This window comes from Alternaria atra (genome assembly GCF_907166805.1).
Source record: "Alternaria atra isolate CS162 genome assembly, contig: 25, whole genome shotgun sequence".
Taxonomy (NCBI): domain Eukaryota; kingdom Fungi; phylum Ascomycota; class Dothideomycetes; order Pleosporales; family Pleosporaceae; genus Alternaria; species Alternaria atra.
The window spans coordinates 328,833-346,524 of record NW_025091323.1 but is presented as its reverse complement, the minus strand read 5'-3'; the positions used below and the strand labels follow the sequence as shown (position 1 = coordinate 346,524).

Sequence of the window (17,692 nt, the reverse complement as noted above, 5' to 3'; positions counted from 1 at the left end):
ATTCCCCACTGCCACTAGCGCGGGGCAACGGACAGAACCGCGAGAGACGTGCTCTACTCCACAAAGAGCCTTCCTTTCCTATCTTCCACACTGCAAATCTCCACGATTGCATCTCCGCGCAGTCTTGTACCTGCGCTGCTAATCTGGCCCCCAGACTGCCTGGATATAGGTCGGACGATGACGCACCAAGCAGCAAGCCTAAATGGCTTGTTATCCACCGCCAAAAGCCTGACACTCCGGCCTACAATGTCCCGACGTCGCCCTAGCCGGACCAGAGATACTAGAAGCAAAGTCTTGCGCTCACTTGTTACTAAAGAAGGAAGACAAGGATAGATAGGTAGTAGGAGAACTATATATTGTAATGCTACGAAGAGATGGCTAGTTTCGGTTTTAACATGTCTTCCATGCCAAGGGTTCGGAACATTTCCGCCCGGACCCGATCCGCCACAGCACTCACGACCTCAGATCCGTCATTACTTGGATCGATATGAACCCTGTACGGCCTCGTTCCATGCGGCATCTCCACGATCCTAGCCATCAATCTGGACACCTCCCCAGCATCCACGTCTTGTGGCAACATCTTCGTCACAGCCTCCATAAATTGTTTGAAAAACCCTTTGTAAGGACCCTCCATGTATTCTGCCTCGCGTTTTGGATCGTCGGGTTTGCCTAGGGTCGCAAACATATTGGTGCCGCTTGGAGTTATCCCTGGTACGATGATGCTGGTCTCGATCCCCCAGCGCGAGAGCTCGCCAGCATAAGACACCGCTAATGAGTCCATGGCTGCTTTGGCCGCGAAGTACGGGCCAACGAAAGGTGACACGCCACCTTTTACGCTTGATGACGAGGTCCACATGACTAGGCCAGTTCTAGCCTTGCGCATATGCGGCAGCGCCGCACGATTGAGCCTCTGTGTGCCCAGGAAGTTGACGTCGAGGTACTTCATCATTTCTTCAGGCGTGAACGCTTCAGCTGGGCCTATCATAGAGCGTCCAGCATTATGATGGAGCACATCTATACGTCCTGACTCGCGGATGACAGCGTCGACTGCCGCATTGACAACGTCCGTGTCCGTGACGTCGAGAATGAGGGGACGGAGGTCAACATTGTGCTCTCTAGCGAACGACTCGATGCTCGTAATCTCTGCTTTCTCGTGTTCGCGCACACAAGCATAGACTGTGTTGCCATTTTGAGCTATGAGGCGTGCAGCAAGGGCACCGAAGCCTGTAGAGGCGCCGGAGATGAGAACGACTTTGTTGGACATAATGGGCCGATAATCTCTAAACGTTGTATGATCGATAATAATAATAAGATGATTTGTGCTTCTCAAGGATAGTGGATAGATCGTGATGACGGGAACCTGGAAGCCGCCTATTAATGTTCGATTGAGAGTTAGCATACGAAGAACGTCGGTGATATGGAACGTAAGAGTTCCGCGCTCGGCACGTTGTTGAAACGCGCGAGCCGAAGCTTTGCATAGTGACTAATGGCATAGAACTTGACAAAGTACGATGCATGATGCCCACGTCTTCCTGTTTTGCACAGCGATCTAGAAACGCCGATAACTCCGGAATCTCGTTACTTTTGAGCTACGCATCGCAACAGATAGATAGCGACACGCCGGTCATCGCAACACGATGCATGCCGTCTTGGAATGAATACACAATGTTCGTTCGTGGCACATCTATCACATTCGAGCATGTAATTCCAACATGATGCAGTGCAGAAGTGGCTTTGAGACAATACTCCTTTGCCTCACAAAACACGGCACAAGGGAAAAAGAGCAACATGATCGCCATAACGCAGCAAACCCTTCCTATACAAAGGTACCCGTTTTCATGGAGATACGTCTCTATCTCCGACCTTGGCACGCGCGGTCACTCGGCAGCCGCCAACGGATATCCGCCTCGATCGAAGATTAGCATCTACTTCTTCGCTTGTCTAAATTAACCCTTCATAGTCGCGGAGGAATTCCGTGATCTCTGTGAAGCAAGTTACGCCAAGAACCAATTCGTTCTTCTGATAGTCTGATGAATTTCGCTGTTGTGGCCAACAGCAGTTTCATTGGTGAATCTTAGCTCGAACAACCAAGGAAATAAGGCGAAAAACAGTGATTTAGTCGCCGACAATCGCTTGTTTAAGGAATGACTCGTAATAGCAACCTCGCATACTATGCTGAGAGACTTTTCCACACTGCTTTCTCGAACCTCAACCACCAACCCACCAAGGCAATATTTGGCAGCATGTGATTTTCGTGACCCAACAGCGTTGAATGTGGTCAAGGCAATAGTTTTGAGCGTCGCCAATCTGGCATAGGCAATCCATCATTGTCCACCCACATGAGATGCGCCGGCTCCGCCCTTCTTTACCAACTACACATTACTAGTCATCAACCGCACACGCCAGCTGGTACAGAGATATACGCAGACTAGCCTAGTCGTACGAAACTAAAGTAGATGTGGATGGCAACACTAAACTGCAATTTATGTACCATCATACTACTAAGTAGAGTGATTAACAAACCCGGCTATCCACTTATCCTAGCCACTCACGAGTAACCTACCTTGGGTGTACTAGACTCTTACTAAAGAGGAGGGATATAAATACAAAACAGTTTGATTTTACTGAAGTCCTATGCTAAAGGCTCCACGTCTAAGTTGTGTAGGAACTTGAAGATCCCGCGCTAGTACACTAGTATATGGATTCTCGTGTCATCAAAACTCCACGCTCTCCTGCCCTCCTCTATTCACTCCAGACTCACACAGTATAGCCAATCCGACCTAGTTCAGAATTCCTATTGCTTCGGGGTGAGCTTAACTACACATGCTTAATGAGGAACATGGTCGCATGGTATTCCGGAACAGTGAACGTCTGGTAGCGTGAGCTCTCCCAGTATTCATTACACGATGTAGAGTTTGTCACTACAGTGCTTACTGCTTAACACTTCAACAAGTCTTGATGATGACTTACTATCTTACGGCTGCGGATACTTCCGAACGAAGCTTTCACCCGTCACATGCTGAGACGGAAGCCGTATTTGATCGTTGATCGCTTTTTTATTCATGCTACTTATTTCGTTCAAGTACAAAAGTAAAAGTCAAGGAGTGAAGATACCGCTTTGTAAAGCAATCCCCCTAAATTGAATCATCATGATAAACCTAAGCGAACGTAGTAAAAGTCCAAAGCCGTACGTATATCAGATGTCGCAATTTCTGACCTGCCGCCATGTTTGTGCAGTTGCCGTTGCGTCTCTGAGGGTTCCACGCCATATATGGAGTCGGGACCGAGATTAGAGGCCACAGGTAAGGAGTTGGAGGTTGATCAGCGCGCCCTATAATCAGTCCAAATTAGCATTAGCTAGCAATAGCTTATTGAGCGGTGGGGCAGAAGAGTGTGATTTGGACTGAAAGGGATTGTAGTGTAGAGCTAAACGTGGAATGGATACTTACGCCTTCAGCGCTAGTAGAGCAGCAAGTGGTCGAGCCGTCGCAAGTGGTACCCAACACTTGAACCAAGCATTTGAGATCGAGCAGGCCAAGGAGGCCGCCGGTGCAGCACACCTGCTTGCCTTGTCCACCGCTGCAGCTGATACCATTGCCATTTCCACCTGCGGGTGCTGGCTCGTGCGCTGGCTTTGTGTCTGTAGGCATTGCCGAAACAGCGAGGGCCATAGCAAGGAAGGAAAAGATCATAGACTGCTTCATCTTTGAGTTGAGATGAAGAAGAGGATTGTAGTTATGAGGGATGATATGATGATGATAAGTAAGGTGCTTGATAATTGTAAGTGTTTGCGTTGTTCTGATGGCCATCTAGGAACGAACGGTCGTAGGTCTTATATAGAAGTTTCCAGCGTGTCGAAACAAAGTCGCCGCGGAGGTCGTGTTTCTTCTGAACCCAGCTCTTCCATCTCTGTTGCCTGCATCAGCTGCAAGAAGCGCGTACAGAAACGTCACACTGACGGCTGTTGGTCATGTTGAGTCTCAAGCGCACGCCTCCAAAGACGCCTCTTTATTCATTGCATAACGAAAAGATTGTTGGTGGTAAGAGAGCTACAACACACTGTAGCAATCAGTGGAGTGACAGTTTTGTACTTTTGGTACCTAAATCTCCTAAGAGCACACTATCTCCATTAGGCTTACTTGGAGAAAAGCACCAAGGCGGATATGTCAACGATCTGCGATAAGAGAGCGGGTCATCTGCTGTAACCAGAAGCGCCACTTCTGTCAGGCCGCTTCTGTAAACATCGCTCACGCCCCGGTGGCAATAATCGTCACAATCGGGTGCAGCCGCAGTTTCCGATTTCCGCACGCCGCTTGGCTTTAGTCCTACGCTCGTTTAGATCGCGCTTAGTGTAGGCTTTCTTACGAGTCAGCCTAGTTTTGGTAAGCACTTGTCACTTGACTGGCCCGGGGGTGTGTTGACAACTCGACTAGATTGCTAGCTGCGCAGAAAAAGCAAAAGGGTAGCTAGATAAAGCGTACGCTAGCTAGATATGAGAGGCGTAATTGAACCTTGCATAGCTCTAAGATTATCTGTTTTTGCACTTTGGACATTTATATTGAGCCACTGACGAAATTCGCTACCAGAAGTGTTCTCATCGGCATCATCAACCTGAGGCCCAGGAGGTGGAACATGCCCCTCTAGAGCAGCCTATGTCCCTCTACGAGTACAAAAACTGGTTTTTCGACACTCGGCTATCCCCGAGTGTCGATCGACCAGTTCTCCGGCCCTACGTTCTGTTTATTTGTGGCAAAATGCTAGACATAAGTGGAGTAAGGGTACTCCACGGAGGTGAGCACAGACGAAACCTCGAGGTCTTGGCAACAACTGCAGGTCACAGCTCTTGCAACAGAGTTCAAAGTATTTCAAATCTAGCTCGTTCGCCATAGTTTGAGACAAGCGTACGTACAAGAAAAGCATTTATGGGGCTTGTAAACAATAGTGCACGGCTCTTTTTGGCAAATGTAAGGCTATCGCAGTGAGGAAATGACACGAAAATGGCAGCTTCGCGGTCCCCACAAAGCTCCAACTCTGTACTCGCAAGCAATTACAGCACGTAAACATGGAGAACGGGCTTGTATCCAACGCCCATGCGCCTGCTTCAGACGTCTCGTACCCCTCCGAGACACATAACCACCAGCTCCGAGGTTCGCCCGGAGATGTGTCCGCGATTAATGCGATTCGCAACACTCCCATCCTTCCCCGTACCACGGTTGTTGCTGTAGTAGCAAACGAGCTAAGTATGTGGTTGTATGTGTGCAGCGGCTGACGATACTCTAACGGGATCGAAAGGATGTGTAATTGTCACTGTTTAGCGGCAGTGGAATGCAGGGCTTGCGTAACCTTGCACGTTGCCATTCTTACCACCAAGTCAGTGGTGGCAAGCGTGGCAGGTGATTCCGAGGAAAGCGCAGGCCGATAGCACACCAGCTCTTATCATGTTCATACCTTGGCTGTCTACCTCAAGTAGCGAGATGTCCACCATCCCGGCTTTCCCCTCTCCATGTCCACGCTGCACGCCTCCCTAATAGCTTCCCCACACACGTTTTGTACATGCGCTGCCAGTTTTGCCACTGAAATATGGGTTAGACGGTGTAGCGTACGAAGAAGCAAGCCTAGACGGACCTGGTTCTTCACCACCAAAAAAAAAAGCCTGTTACTGTAGATGACTCTCGAGAATATGCTAGGGAATACAGTATCCCGGCGTCGCTCTCGCCGGACTCGGGAGAATGAAAGCATAGTCTTGTACTCGCTCACTTGTTGCTAAAGAAGGATGTTATCTTCCGCGAACCATCAGCCTTGGATGTCTTTGCTGCACTGCCATTGCTCGTAGCGCTTCTGGTGCCCTGCTTCTTTGCAGGCGTTGACGTCTTCTTGACCGAACTTTTGGTTACTGGAGATGCAGATGCGGTGGGCTTATTGCGTTTATTCTGTGGCTCGCTCTCTGTGCCGTTGTCAGTTGCATCCTCGTCGTCGTGCTCTCGCTTGATGCCTTTTGACTCCAACTTCGCTTGTCCAGGCGTCGCTGGTATAGGCAGTGGCGCGTTATCCTCGGTACTTTCCACGCGGTCAGTCGTAGCACGCGTCTCATCGTCATCATGCTCGACTTTGGTACTGCTCTTTTCGTCAGCCTTGGGTTTGGCGGCTTTCTGTTGGCTGCCGAAGAAGTTTGCGATGTTGTTCTTGTTGGCTGCACTGTTTATTGGGACGAGGAAGGATGGCGAGTTATTGCCGACCTTACCAACGTCTTTGCTGACTGGATAGCACTCCAGCTCGCCCTCGTATGGTTTCAGGAGTGACTGCAGCTCAGAGTTCCACTCTGTGCGAGCCGGATCCAGCCAGGTTCGGACGGCATCTGAGCCATTATCGAAGATGACGGGCATGCGGTCGTGCAGAAAGCTGAGTTGCTTGTTTGAATCGGTCGTGATGATGGTGTAGGTGAAGAGTTTCTCACTAGAGTCTTCAAACTGCACACAGTCCCATAGCCCAGCAAAGCACATGAGCTGGCCGTCCTTGCGCTTGGTAAAGTGTGGCAGCTTCTCCTTGCCGCCGTTCTTCTTCAGCCACTCGTAGAAGCCCTGTGCGACGATGATGCAGCGCTTCTTCTTCTTCATGGTTGTCCACATGCCGCGGTCTTCGACGAGAGAGTCGTCTCGGCAGTTGATTGTCTTCATCTTGGATCCGTAGTCAGGGTTGCGCTTTGTCCAGAATGGCACGAGACCTGGTGCATAGTATCAGTGAGGGTCACGTGGCCAGGTACTTGGGAGAGCCTACCCCATTGCATAGACTGTAGCTTGTACTTTGTGTCTTCCGTCGCACCTTCGTGCTGGCCGCCTGTTTCGGGACCTTCTGCGCGGTATACGAGGCCATGATAGCCGGGGGCAAAGTTGTAACTTTGGCGCACGTTACTGTCGTCGTCATCGGGTGCCTCTTCTACTGGCATCTGCGACTGCTCGAGCTGCTGGCGGACCTCGGAAGGCCGCTGCTGTCTTGTCAGCTATCTATGGGAATCTACATCAGAGTATACTCACCAGTGCCAGCGCGTATCGGCCACACATGATGAAGTAGTTCAGTGCATTGTTTACATGACGAAGTGTTCAGCGCATTGTTTGTGAGACCGAAGACGCGATGATTGCCTACGTCATGCGGCTCGCCCTCAGCCCTACGCGGAAATAGACGCGACGGGCACTAAAACTTCGTTCCGTCATGCACTCGCTCCACCGCGCGCGACATGCCACCTCGCACATCTTTTTGCCCTCGCCCGGCGCACAATGTTCAGCAGCACTATACCTCGAGCCGTGCCCCGAGCAAGCGCATTCGCATTCGCTCGCTGCGAAGCGCGGGCCCCACTTACAACAAGATGCACACGGCTACCCGCTAAGCCATGGCCGCGGCGGCCAGTACAGCAGCAATTGAGTCGGCGCTATCAGTCCACGATGCGAGAGCAGTTCCGGGAGCAATACCACAAAAGCCCCGTCTTGTTCCCCTTTGCGATTGCGACCATCGCCCTCGTGGCCGGCATCTGTGTCTTCTATATACCGTGGTACTACAAAAATGTCATTATAAAACCGTACCACAACTTCCCCGAGCCCGTCGCAAAGAAGCTGCGCAAAGCTCTCTTCTACAGCCGCGGCAAATGGCTCGACATCCGCGAAGCGAACAAACATTTTCGCCAGGCCCTCGCCCTCGCCGACGAGATGGGCATGGATCCCTTTAGCGATGAGATCATGGGCGTCAAATACACCATTGCTGCGCTATTTGAAGACGCGGGGTATTACAGTCTGGCCATTGACGTGCTGGAGATTATGCGCAACGACTGCCAGAAGTGGGTGGATGAATTCTCGGATAAGCATTGGACGACGGGGAATAGAAGCAGGGTGAAGAAGAACATGGTGCAGATTAACCTCAAGCTGGGCCAGCTCTACGACGTGAGATATGTCAACGAGCCTGAGAATGGTGAGAAGAGATTGGTCGAGGCTGTTGAGAGCGCGCTCAAGGAGCAACAAAGACGGGAGCGGGATGGTGTTAAGAATGGCGAGGGGCCATGGTTGACCAACGACGAGATGGGTGGTGTACTGGAAGGTATGCGCAAATGGTGGTCGGGTCTCACGTACGCATGCTAACATAATGCAGCTCTCGGAACACACTACGAGCAATTCGACTCGCATTACCTTGCAGCACCACTGTTCGTCAAGGCGCTTCAGCTGTGTCCACCCACTTCGTGCCACAGCGTTGTCCTCAGTACTTACTCCCCACCCTCCTATATACCCACATGCTAACACAACACGCTCCAGTGAACAACATCTCAACCTGCCTCGTCCAACAAACCCCGCCCTCCACCACCGACGCCATCACCATGGCCCCCGAACCCACCGACTTTCCCGTCTCAAACTCCGCTCCCCGTACCCTTCTTATAGATCAAGCGCGGCAATGGGCGGAACGGGCATTGGCCCAGGCAGCACAGATCAAGGCGCCTGAGCGGAACCAAGAGTGTGACATGGGCTGCGCCGTTGCAACACATAACCTTGGAGAGTTCTTTGAGATGGAAGGTAAGGTTGGTGAGGCAAGGCAGAGGTATGAAGAAGCGGCTGCTTTGGCGAAGAAGATGGGATTTGCGGAGGGGTTGACAAATGCGAGAGCCGGGTTGAAGAGGGTGAAAGATATGGAGAACAAGGCGTGATCGGTGAGAGTCGGATGACGTGTTGTTGTTTTGTGGCATACTTATTGGAAAGGCCTGTGGTGTAGTTCACACAATACGGCATACCTTGAGGATGAGGATCGAATAATAAGCACATCTATAGATCTGATATGAAGAGCTATAAGCTAATGCTAACGTTTATCAAACTCCTAGCATTCTAGAATCGCAATATCAATTTACAATATTAGAAGTCTCTACTCTAAACAACTAGGAGAATTCACTACATCTATTGCCTTGATACTCCTACCTCCTTACCTGATACCTCTAACTTCTAGCACTTCTTTTCTTCTACTGTGTAACACCTAAAGTCTAACATAAGAGCCCTTCTCTCAAGACTCTTTGCATTCCCTTCTACCCTCTAAGTTTTATATTATCTACTCATTAACCTCATGTACGTTATTTATCTCTTTAGAAGAGATTCCAAGAACCTACGCTCTACCGTATGATAGTGAAAGCTGAAAGGTTATGAAGACGAAGGTAGTTAGCTTCCAATCAGAGTCGTTTCCACTGACTACCAAGAACAGGGCGCGAGAGATGATTGTGGCCAATGGCTAGTTCGAGTCACGGTTGAGCTTAGTGTTGAACGATCATGATCAGCAATCTCGAATTACTACACCGGAACGTTCATACCCGTTAAACCCGTACCTTTGCAGCTGGATCACCACCTGAGCACCGTCGGAGTTAACAGCACAGCGGCCGAGATGTCGGCATTTCTTCGCTCGCCCAGCCACACACGAGCAAGGGTCAGCAAATATAGCATACTATGACTTCCAATCTCAAGAGCGAGGGGAATGCCACTAGCCATTAAAGGAGCTTGACATGTTACGTAAATTCCATTGTAATTCAACTACGACCACCTCGATGCGGGGGCAGTAAGGATGTCTACTAGGAATGCTTCATCCTTGTGCCAGCTGTGTTATGTCTCAAGACATGAATAACGTATTCTTCTCGGTGATGCCAGAGGGGCACTTGCACTGGTTCGGTTACTGTTGACCTACTCTCGGTTCTGCACTTTTCGCCGTGGCGTACCTTGGTAAATCAGCCATGTCAGGGGAGAACACATAGACCTCAATCGGGCCATTCTAAGCAACGTTTGAATGCCCCGGACTCCATAGCTAAGCGTCATAGTTTGACACCTCTGAATTCATTTCACGGTGTTTCGAAGGGTACCAAAGCGCGCCGAAGTAGGTTGTGATCGTTCAGATACCGCTTAATCAATATCACACCGCGCCTTAACACCACTTGAGGCCTACAACAGCACGCGAGCATCACCTTGACACTATTTAGATACCTTGTCGGCTCCAATAACACGACTTCTTTGTGACTAGAGGTTCCCCATCCGCTATACGGTATTCATAATTGTTAGGCCACATGGGCTTCTTTCCCGTTAGCTCGTTGCGATTCCACATGACACGTCAACATGTTACCGAAAAAGAGGTTTCTCGGCCGGTGGTATGCTAAGTCATCGGATTCCATGCCAATTATCTCCGTCAAGTCATTGAGCCAAGCCGGCGTATAACGAATATTGAAACTCCGCACACTGAGGTTCCGCACGGCGATGGGACAACAGGGTTGGTAATCACTTTCCTTCACACGGCCGCATGAGCATTCAGACGAGTAAAGCGAGATATGATTGTACTATAAGAAGTGTTGCCGACTTTATACAATATGTTTCCGTTCTTGCATCTATTCCAGACAACATCCCATCCCTAAACAAGATGAGGTTTTTACTTTCACTTCTCGCGTCTTCTTCTGTGGTACATGCACTGGGGTCCCAAAACGACAAGAATAGCGAGAAGAACGCAGACCAAACCTACGATTATATCGTGGTCGGTTCTGGACCTGGAGGCGGACCACTCGCAGCAAACCTAGCTCGCAATGGATACACGGTTCTACTCCTCGATGCAGGCGACATGCAGCCAAACAATTCCAACTCAAGGATGATCGCCGATGCGACACTTGCCATCAACGATCCATTAACGCGTTGGGACTTCTTTGTGAGCCGCGACACGGAAGAAATTGACGCTCAATACGAGCTCACTACATGGCGCCAAAAAAATGGATCATTTTATGTCGGCCTCGACCCACCTGAGGGCTCTGAGCGCTTGGGTGTGTACTATCCACGTGCTGGTACAGTTGGTGGCTGTGCTATGCACAACTCTGCCACAATCTCTCTTCCTGCGTCAGTAGACTGGAACGATATTGCAGCCATCACTGGCGACGATTCTTGGCAAAACGAAAATATGCGCCAATACCTTGTGCGTCTTGAGCGATGCAACTACTTGCCCAATGGAAGTACACCAGCCCATGGTTTCAATGGCTATATCGACACGTCAGCTCTCAGCAACACTTGGGCGCAGAATACATCGGATGACGCCACGGTGCTCGCGGGGCTCTTGTCTGCAGGTTATCCGGAACTGGAGGGCATGCCCCTGCTCGACCAGCTAGGCCGCGATGCGAATAGCGATGATCCGAATCGAGACAACCAAACTGGTGTCTTTAGAAGTTTCTCTCACTCTATGAATGGAACACGATCGAGTCCACTCCAATATATCATGGCCACACTGGACGACCCACGAGACTTCCCTTTGACCTTGCAAGAACACTCTTTTGTAACCAAAGTACTGTTCTCAAACTCTACGGATTCTGCCCCACGGGCAATTGGGGTCGAGTACCTCCGCGGTGAAAGCATGTATTCAGCCGATCCTAGATACAACGCAAGTTCTACAGGTGAATGGGGTCGCGCATATGCTTCTAAAGAAGTCATTCTTGCTGCTGGAGTATTCGTGACGCCGCAAATCCTTAAACTTAGTGGTATTGGTCCTGCTGCTGAGCTGGCTACACACGACATTCTATTAGTCAAGGACTTGCCAGGCGTAGGAACCAACATGAAAGACAACTACGAGGCTGTCCTCTACGGAACCTTTGAGAAGCCCGTGCTTGGATACTGGGAAATGTACTACAAAACTTCAGTCGCACTTCGGTCAACTGATATCCATTTCTACTGCTTCAGCGCCGAGGTAAGTTGTGACTGTATGAAATGTATCTGAAGCATACACTGACTCTACAGTTCATCGGCTTCTACCCAGGGATGTCACGTCGCCTCCCCAACGAGTTTGAATGCGGTTTTATGCAGCTCCACCCTCGCAATATCAATGGGAGCGTTACACTCCGATCCAAGAATCCCCGCGACATGCCAATCATCCACCTCGGTTTCTTTCCTCAAGGCGACGACGACGACCTCAACTCGATGGTCGAAGCCATCAATTTCGTCCGACCAATTTTCAATTCTGTGTCAAACAACCCATACACAGAGCTCCGACCGTGTGCGGATGGCGTTGACTGTACTGACGCCTGGCAACGCGACTATCTCAGGAAGCAGACGTACAGCCACCATGTCTCCGGTTCGTGTGCTATTGGGTCCGACACGGATCCTATGGCAGTTTTGGATTCCAAGTTTAGGGTTCGAGGCGTGAGTGGCTTGAGGGTTGTGGATGGCAGCGCTTTTTCCGTGCAACCTGGTTCGGTCCCTGCGCTGCCAACGCTTATGCTAAGCGAGAAGGCCCTGGACTCTATTTTGGAGGATGCGTAGATACTTTGTATACCTTCGCTAGCTACCTTTGTAGCTAAGTGAAAAGTCAAGATAGAGGTAGAGTGAAGAAGAAATATGTCTTGATAATGCTTGTACAAAATATCAAGCCTACCTTACTTTCTTAATTTTCTCTCATCATAAGTAGAATTATCGCATCGTTCGTGTCGTCAATGCTACGGTAGTTGCTATGCACATGAAATTACCTTTCTAGCGACAGCTGCCAAGCCACTAATCTAGGCGTTAACTTTGCAACTTACGCCGTCGTCCTACCTTCATCCTTTTTTCATCTCAAAACTTCAAAATCTCGCGAATGCGACACCACAAGGCCGGCAGTAAGGCTCGCAGCGAGGGTCTTCTTACTGTGGCTTTGGGGCGTGCTCTCAAGCGATGGATAAAGCACCTGCATCCCCATGGGCCTATCGATCAATGTTATTACCGGTCATGTACATGTTCATTGGGGAGGTTTTAGGTCTGCCTCAGTGCGCCTGCAGTAAGGCGAGGTCGTTACCCCGCCTACCCTGCATGTAACTGATCAAGATGGTGACTGTCAATAGCCGCTGGTTGGTAGAGGCGTGCAGTCTCAATAAAGCCAACAGTTCACCGGTCAATATGCAAATGCGATATGATTCTGCTACGTTCTTTGTGTTTCTGCACCGCCACATCGTTTTCCATATATCTACAATCTCTCGGCCTCTTGTACTATTACAAACATACTTACAAAATCTACAAAATAATAACTATACGTTTGCGACATGGAACCTATCAGTCTTGCCCTCGGAATAATTGGACTGCCAGCAGCTTTTTCTGTGATCGTCAAAGAGCTTCGGAAAACCGTCAAATCTATCAGGTACGCAAAACGCGAACTTCAGGCTCTTGATGAGGAGATAGACCTTTTTGCCGGAAGTTACGACGATTTTCTCGATACGTGTGACGAAGCATCGTTGAGCACCAAAGGCACCCAGGATATCAAGCGGCACTTGATATCCTGGACTGGGAAGGTCATGGAAGGGTTTGATGATCTACTCAGCAAGGTGCAAGCATTAGCCAGGGATCCTGACTACGACCATTCCGCTATTGAGGTGTTCACTGCCCATTACAGATGGATCATGAGCAAGAGTACCCTAAAGTACCTACGTGCTTCTCTCAACGTGGCAAGACAGAGCATGATCGCTTTCACAAACATCCGCGTTCTTGGAAAGTTGAACGAGGAATTGGCCTATCTCAGATCTGCCTTGTCCTCAGCTGAGAGACAACAGATTGAGCTTCGGCATGGAATGACAATGGAGGAGCGCATTGAAATCGTACAAAAGAAAACGTGGGTCGCGCGATAACATCAACCAAGACTCGACTGACTTACTCAAGTTGCAACCGCCGCACGCAACGACACAAGATTGACACTCGCTTGAAAGAAGTAGTCAAAGAAATCAAAGTCTATAAAGCGAAAGATATAGACCAAAATCTCGTCCCGCAAAGAGAACCACTGTTACAATTCCAGAGATCAGTAGATCGATACGTCGACCACATCGTTTTCCAAGACAGATCCGACCGAAGAGCTCGCCGAGTGCACGGCAATAGCTCAGTGGTTACATCTCGATCCATCACTACCACTCGAACAGAATCTACTCAACCGTCGGCTATTCCATCGTTAGCACCGGAGTCGCCTCCGACCTCTCCTGAACCTTCAATAGCAGACCCTGATATCGAAATACAGCCCGACAAAGAGGAGGCAATCAGCATACTCAATTCCTGTCAAAGATGTTCCGGCACCTGTACAAAAACTGAAGACCACAACACTTCCATCCGGCAGCCTCCTCCAGATCCAAGGTCTCATACAATGGGGTACATTCCCAGTACCACACCCGGACCATTCTCCATGCAGGCAAACGAAATAACAGGATCAAGTGCCTCATCCCGTCCATGGATGTCACGAGTGTACCAAACACTGCCGAGCAGCTCTGAAGAAATACCTGCATCGGACTCAGATCCCAACACACATCAACTTCACCCACCGCAACCGGGTGTCGAGCCCGCAGATGAAGCCAGGGAAATCCCCCATATTGATCTCGCCACCCCAGAGGGAGATGAGGACGACTTCCAAGACGGAGCACCTGAAGAAAGCACTTCAACAGAAGAGGAAGCTAGGGGTTCGAGAACAAATATATGGAAAGCTACTGGGGGATTTGAGGGAGATATGCCGAAGGGTTTGCGCATACGGCGGCAGAGGAGTCGTTCACCCCAGGACTTTTGGTAGGGTGGAGAAGATTTGGTCGTATTGCAAGCACCGAGACTGATGGGTACGTGGCATGTTCTAGCCTTGTTGTTTTGTGTGTTCTGTTTTGTCTTATCTTATGCACTTAAGCTTATCGGATCACTTGCGCGACAGCATGATTCAGCCTAGCATGGTACAGTTGCGCTGTGGTTAGCTGAGTCTCACATGAAGTTTCGAGGCCACGACTTGCGCAAATAGCACTGACTCTACCTCTCGAAACGACCCTTGTATCGAGTAACGGGCCAAGAAGGACTCTAATCATTCTGAAGTCTGCTTAAGGAGTGGTTTTAGATGAGTTCTATTGTCTATAGCTGCCGATGGAACGTAAGCCAGACCCTAGCATTTGCGATTGATCATGCTAAAGCGGATTGGTTTGACATCGGGCTAGCAGAATCGGGTTAGGCGTTTCCACGTGCGCCGGAGCGGTCCGTGTTACGCCAGCAAACTCGAATGCAAGTGCGTGGTGAACTAGAACGTGTTCTCTTCGCTACACATCACCTGCAACTGTGTTTTGGCACGTCGGATTGCCCCACTGTCGAGCGCCAACTCAATTTAAACTGAAAATTACGAGTCAAAGTCCGCATCAACATCGGGCAGCCCGGCGTGCTTATGCACTGTAGAAGTTTTGCATATCTCTAGCCCGTTCCTTGTTTGGCTGTCACAGCTGTCCATCATTGGCGGTAGACTACAGAGAGAAATTGTCCACGCGTTCGGCCTCAGCTATAGTGTAGTTACCCGTTCTCCAGCCAGCCACAAACTAAGGGGAACTGCTGCCAGATCCACATTTTTTATGCTTGTTTCTGTTTAGCAGGAGCATTACCGCCAGCCACAGCCCGATTTGGAAACGATGTAGCTTCCGGCCATACGCAAGAATAGATATAGAATGACCAAGCCCAGGTGTAAGAAGTGTCCAAATCGCTCTGCATCCCCATTTTCCTCGATATCCTTCCTCACTCGTCTCGCCCTGCGCAAAATGCCACCTAAATCTTCAAAGTTGTCGAAACTTGCTGAGAGACTGCAACCTCAGGATGGGTTTAGTCAAGCCGGGTTCATTGAGGTACCTGATGCTGAGGCTGAGGAAGAAAGAACAACCGACATACGGAAACGCCTGATCATTTGCTGTGATGGAACTTGGTTTGCTTCGGATAAAGGTGCTAAGAACCTGCCGTCGAATGTCGCAAGAATCGGGCGCTTGATTGCAAATGAAGGCGAAGCTATCGTTATTGAAAATGACAAGACGGTGCTCAAAAAGGTTCCCCAGATTGTTTACTACCAGAGTGGAGTTGGCACAGGCAACCTGACTTTTGTAGACAAGCGGGTCCAAGGTAAGGTTAATCGCCTCGTTTTAGAAATCGTGAATCGTTAATGGAGATCGGTTCAGGGGCCCTCGGACAAGGGCTGGACGAGAATGTCTGCACGGCATACAATTTCCTCTGCAACAATTACGCGAATGGAGACGAGATCTTCCTCTTTGGCTTTTCGAGAGGCGCTTACACGGCTCGCGCGTTATCTGGCCTAATCGTTTCCGCTGGCATCCTTCCCCCAGGCTCCATGTCGAAATTCTACAGTATGTACGAGGCATACAAGGGGAAAACGAAGGGTCAAGCTTTCCAAGAGTCTGATTGGTGGAAGAAGAATGCGGGAGAACTGCGCATCACTCACAAACATGTCAGCATCCAGTTTGTTGGTGTATGGGACACGGTTGGTGCTTTGGGCCTCCCGGACAACTTAATTTCCAAGGTCTACGATTTCAACAAGAATCTAAAGTTTCATGACACGGAGTTGAGTGATAGTGAGTTATACACCAAAAATGTGTCTAATAGGGACTGATTGAGACATCCAGAAATACGCAAAGCCGCTCATGCGTTAGCGCTGGACGAATATCGCGGTACTTTTGGTCCAACCATGTGGTACGACAGAAAGCCACCCACTGGCAACCGTCGTACAAATCTGATCCAATGCTGGTTTCCAGGGTACCATGCACACATTGGCGGTGGAACAACGGACAGTTTGGACGATGAGTCATCGATTGATGACCTTACCCTGGCGTGGATGATTGACCAAATTGGAGACAGTCTGACGTTCAGTCAAGAGGAAATGGACGTATTTGTCGCACAACAAACCCATCCCGACAATCACCGGTGGGGAGAAGGCACTCTGACTGATAGTGCATCTTATGCTTACCTGGCGCCGGGTGCAGGCGGGTGGGCTACGAGGACTCCGGGCGAGTACAAGCTGGAAATCCCAGAGTCTGAACGAGGTGATTACTACTTGCCAACAAAGCACTATGAGACAAACGAGTTTATCCATCCATCTGTGCGCTACAGGATGGGCAAAATGAAGGTTCAACCACAAAGCCTAGGCAACACCAAAGGATGGCTGGGTGGTAAGAATCCAATCACAAAGTATAGCCCAGCAGCTCTAGAAGGATTCAATGTCGTCAAATCCGAGGACGGGTCTTGGCCTACGCGCTGGATCAAGGCGTCACGCAACAAGGGCGATCCGGATATCGAAATTCCCGAATATCAACTCCCATCTAAGTGGGAGAAAACCTCCGAAGGGTTGGAACGCCGACTCTTGCCCCCGGAAGTGATGGACGAACTCGATGAAGAGAACAGTCGGCAGCCTGTCCGGGAAAATACTGGCTTCAACCCAGAGTATGGGCATAGCATGCGTTGAGTTGAATGATACGAGTGGATGGACGCTAGTATTTTGGCCAGCAGGGAAGGGCCACGAGGCGTTAGTCAAGTTGCTGCGATCATACAGTGATATTTCTCAGTAGCTTACGTTTTCACCCATATCTCGGCTCTCTTCGCGAATATCCCTTGTAGTAGCATTGCATGAATATTCAATGTAGTAGAGGCACTCTACTTTTCCTGACACTCTATAATTGTACCACGGCTGTTTACCATGTTGTTAAAGAAATCTGGCTTGCCCTATCAAAATATCTTAGATGGAAAAGAAGACATAAATCCCAATAATTAATATGACATATCCCGGAGGAAGATAAAGACTACTTGTAAGACGGAGTCTGTGAAGAAGAGATTTCACCAGATGATGAAGCTAGAGAATAAAGACAAAGTATATTGCGAGCCACTACATTCGAGGGACGCATGCCAAGGGGTTGGCGTGA

General features: G+C 49.6%; 6 protein-coding genes across 6 annotated transcripts; 4 read left to right on the top strand and 2 right to left on the bottom strand.

Annotated features, from left to right (window-relative positions):
• Positions 1–364: 364 nt before the first annotated feature.
• Positions 365–1,264, bottom strand: ALTATR162_LOCUS5116 (uncharacterized protein; the record flags this gene model as incomplete). The annotated part of the gene is made up of 1 exon (XM_043312733.1): positions 365–1,264. One exon carries the CDS (start codon positions 1,262–1,264, stop codon positions 365–367), a length of 900 nt encoding a protein of 299 aa, XP_043168668.1.
• A 4,489-nt stretch (positions 1,265–5,753) lies between these two features.
• On the bottom strand, positions 5,754–7,058 carry ALTATR162_LOCUS5115 (uncharacterized protein; the record flags this gene model as incomplete). Its single annotated transcript, XM_043312732.1, has 3 exons — positions 5,754–6,721; positions 6,775–6,982; positions 7,032–7,058. The coding sequence occupies 3 exons, from the start codon at positions 7,056–7,058 to the stop codon at positions 5,754–5,756; spliced, it is 1,203 nt and encodes a 400-aa protein (XP_043168667.1).
• A 378-nt stretch (positions 7,059–7,436) lies between these two features.
• Positions 7,437–8,680, top strand: ALTATR162_LOCUS5114 (uncharacterized protein; the record flags this gene model as incomplete). Its single annotated transcript, XM_043312731.1, has 3 exons — positions 7,437–8,082; positions 8,134–8,241; positions 8,295–8,680. 3 exons carry the CDS (start codon positions 7,437–7,439, stop codon positions 8,678–8,680), a joined length of 1,140 nt encoding a protein of 379 aa, XP_043168666.1.
• Positions 8,681–10,416: 1,736 nt separating this feature from the next.
• On the top strand, positions 10,417–12,290 carry ALTATR162_LOCUS5113 (uncharacterized protein; the record flags this gene model as incomplete). The annotated part of the gene is made up of 2 exons (XM_043312730.1): positions 10,417–11,718; positions 11,769–12,290. The coding sequence occupies 2 exons, from the start codon at positions 10,417–10,419 to the stop codon at positions 12,288–12,290; spliced, it is 1,824 nt and encodes a 607-aa protein (XP_043168665.1).
• A 752-nt stretch (positions 12,291–13,042) lies between these two features.
• Positions 13,043–14,541, top strand: ALTATR162_LOCUS5112 (uncharacterized protein; the record flags this gene model as incomplete). Its single annotated transcript, XM_043312729.1, has 2 exons — positions 13,043–13,605; positions 13,653–14,541. The coding sequence occupies 2 exons, from the start codon at positions 13,043–13,045 to the stop codon at positions 14,539–14,541; spliced, it is 1,452 nt and encodes a 483-aa protein (XP_043168664.1).
• A 991-nt stretch (positions 14,542–15,532) lies between these two features.
• ALTATR162_LOCUS5111 (uncharacterized protein) lies at positions 15,533–17,238 on the top strand (the record flags this gene model as incomplete). Its single annotated transcript, XM_043312728.1, has 3 exons — positions 15,533–15,884; positions 15,941–16,351; positions 16,403–17,238. The coding sequence occupies 3 exons, from the start codon at positions 15,533–15,535 to the stop codon at positions 17,236–17,238; spliced, it is 1,599 nt and encodes a 532-aa protein (XP_043168663.1).
• Between the last annotated feature and the right edge of the window lie 454 nt (positions 17,239–17,692).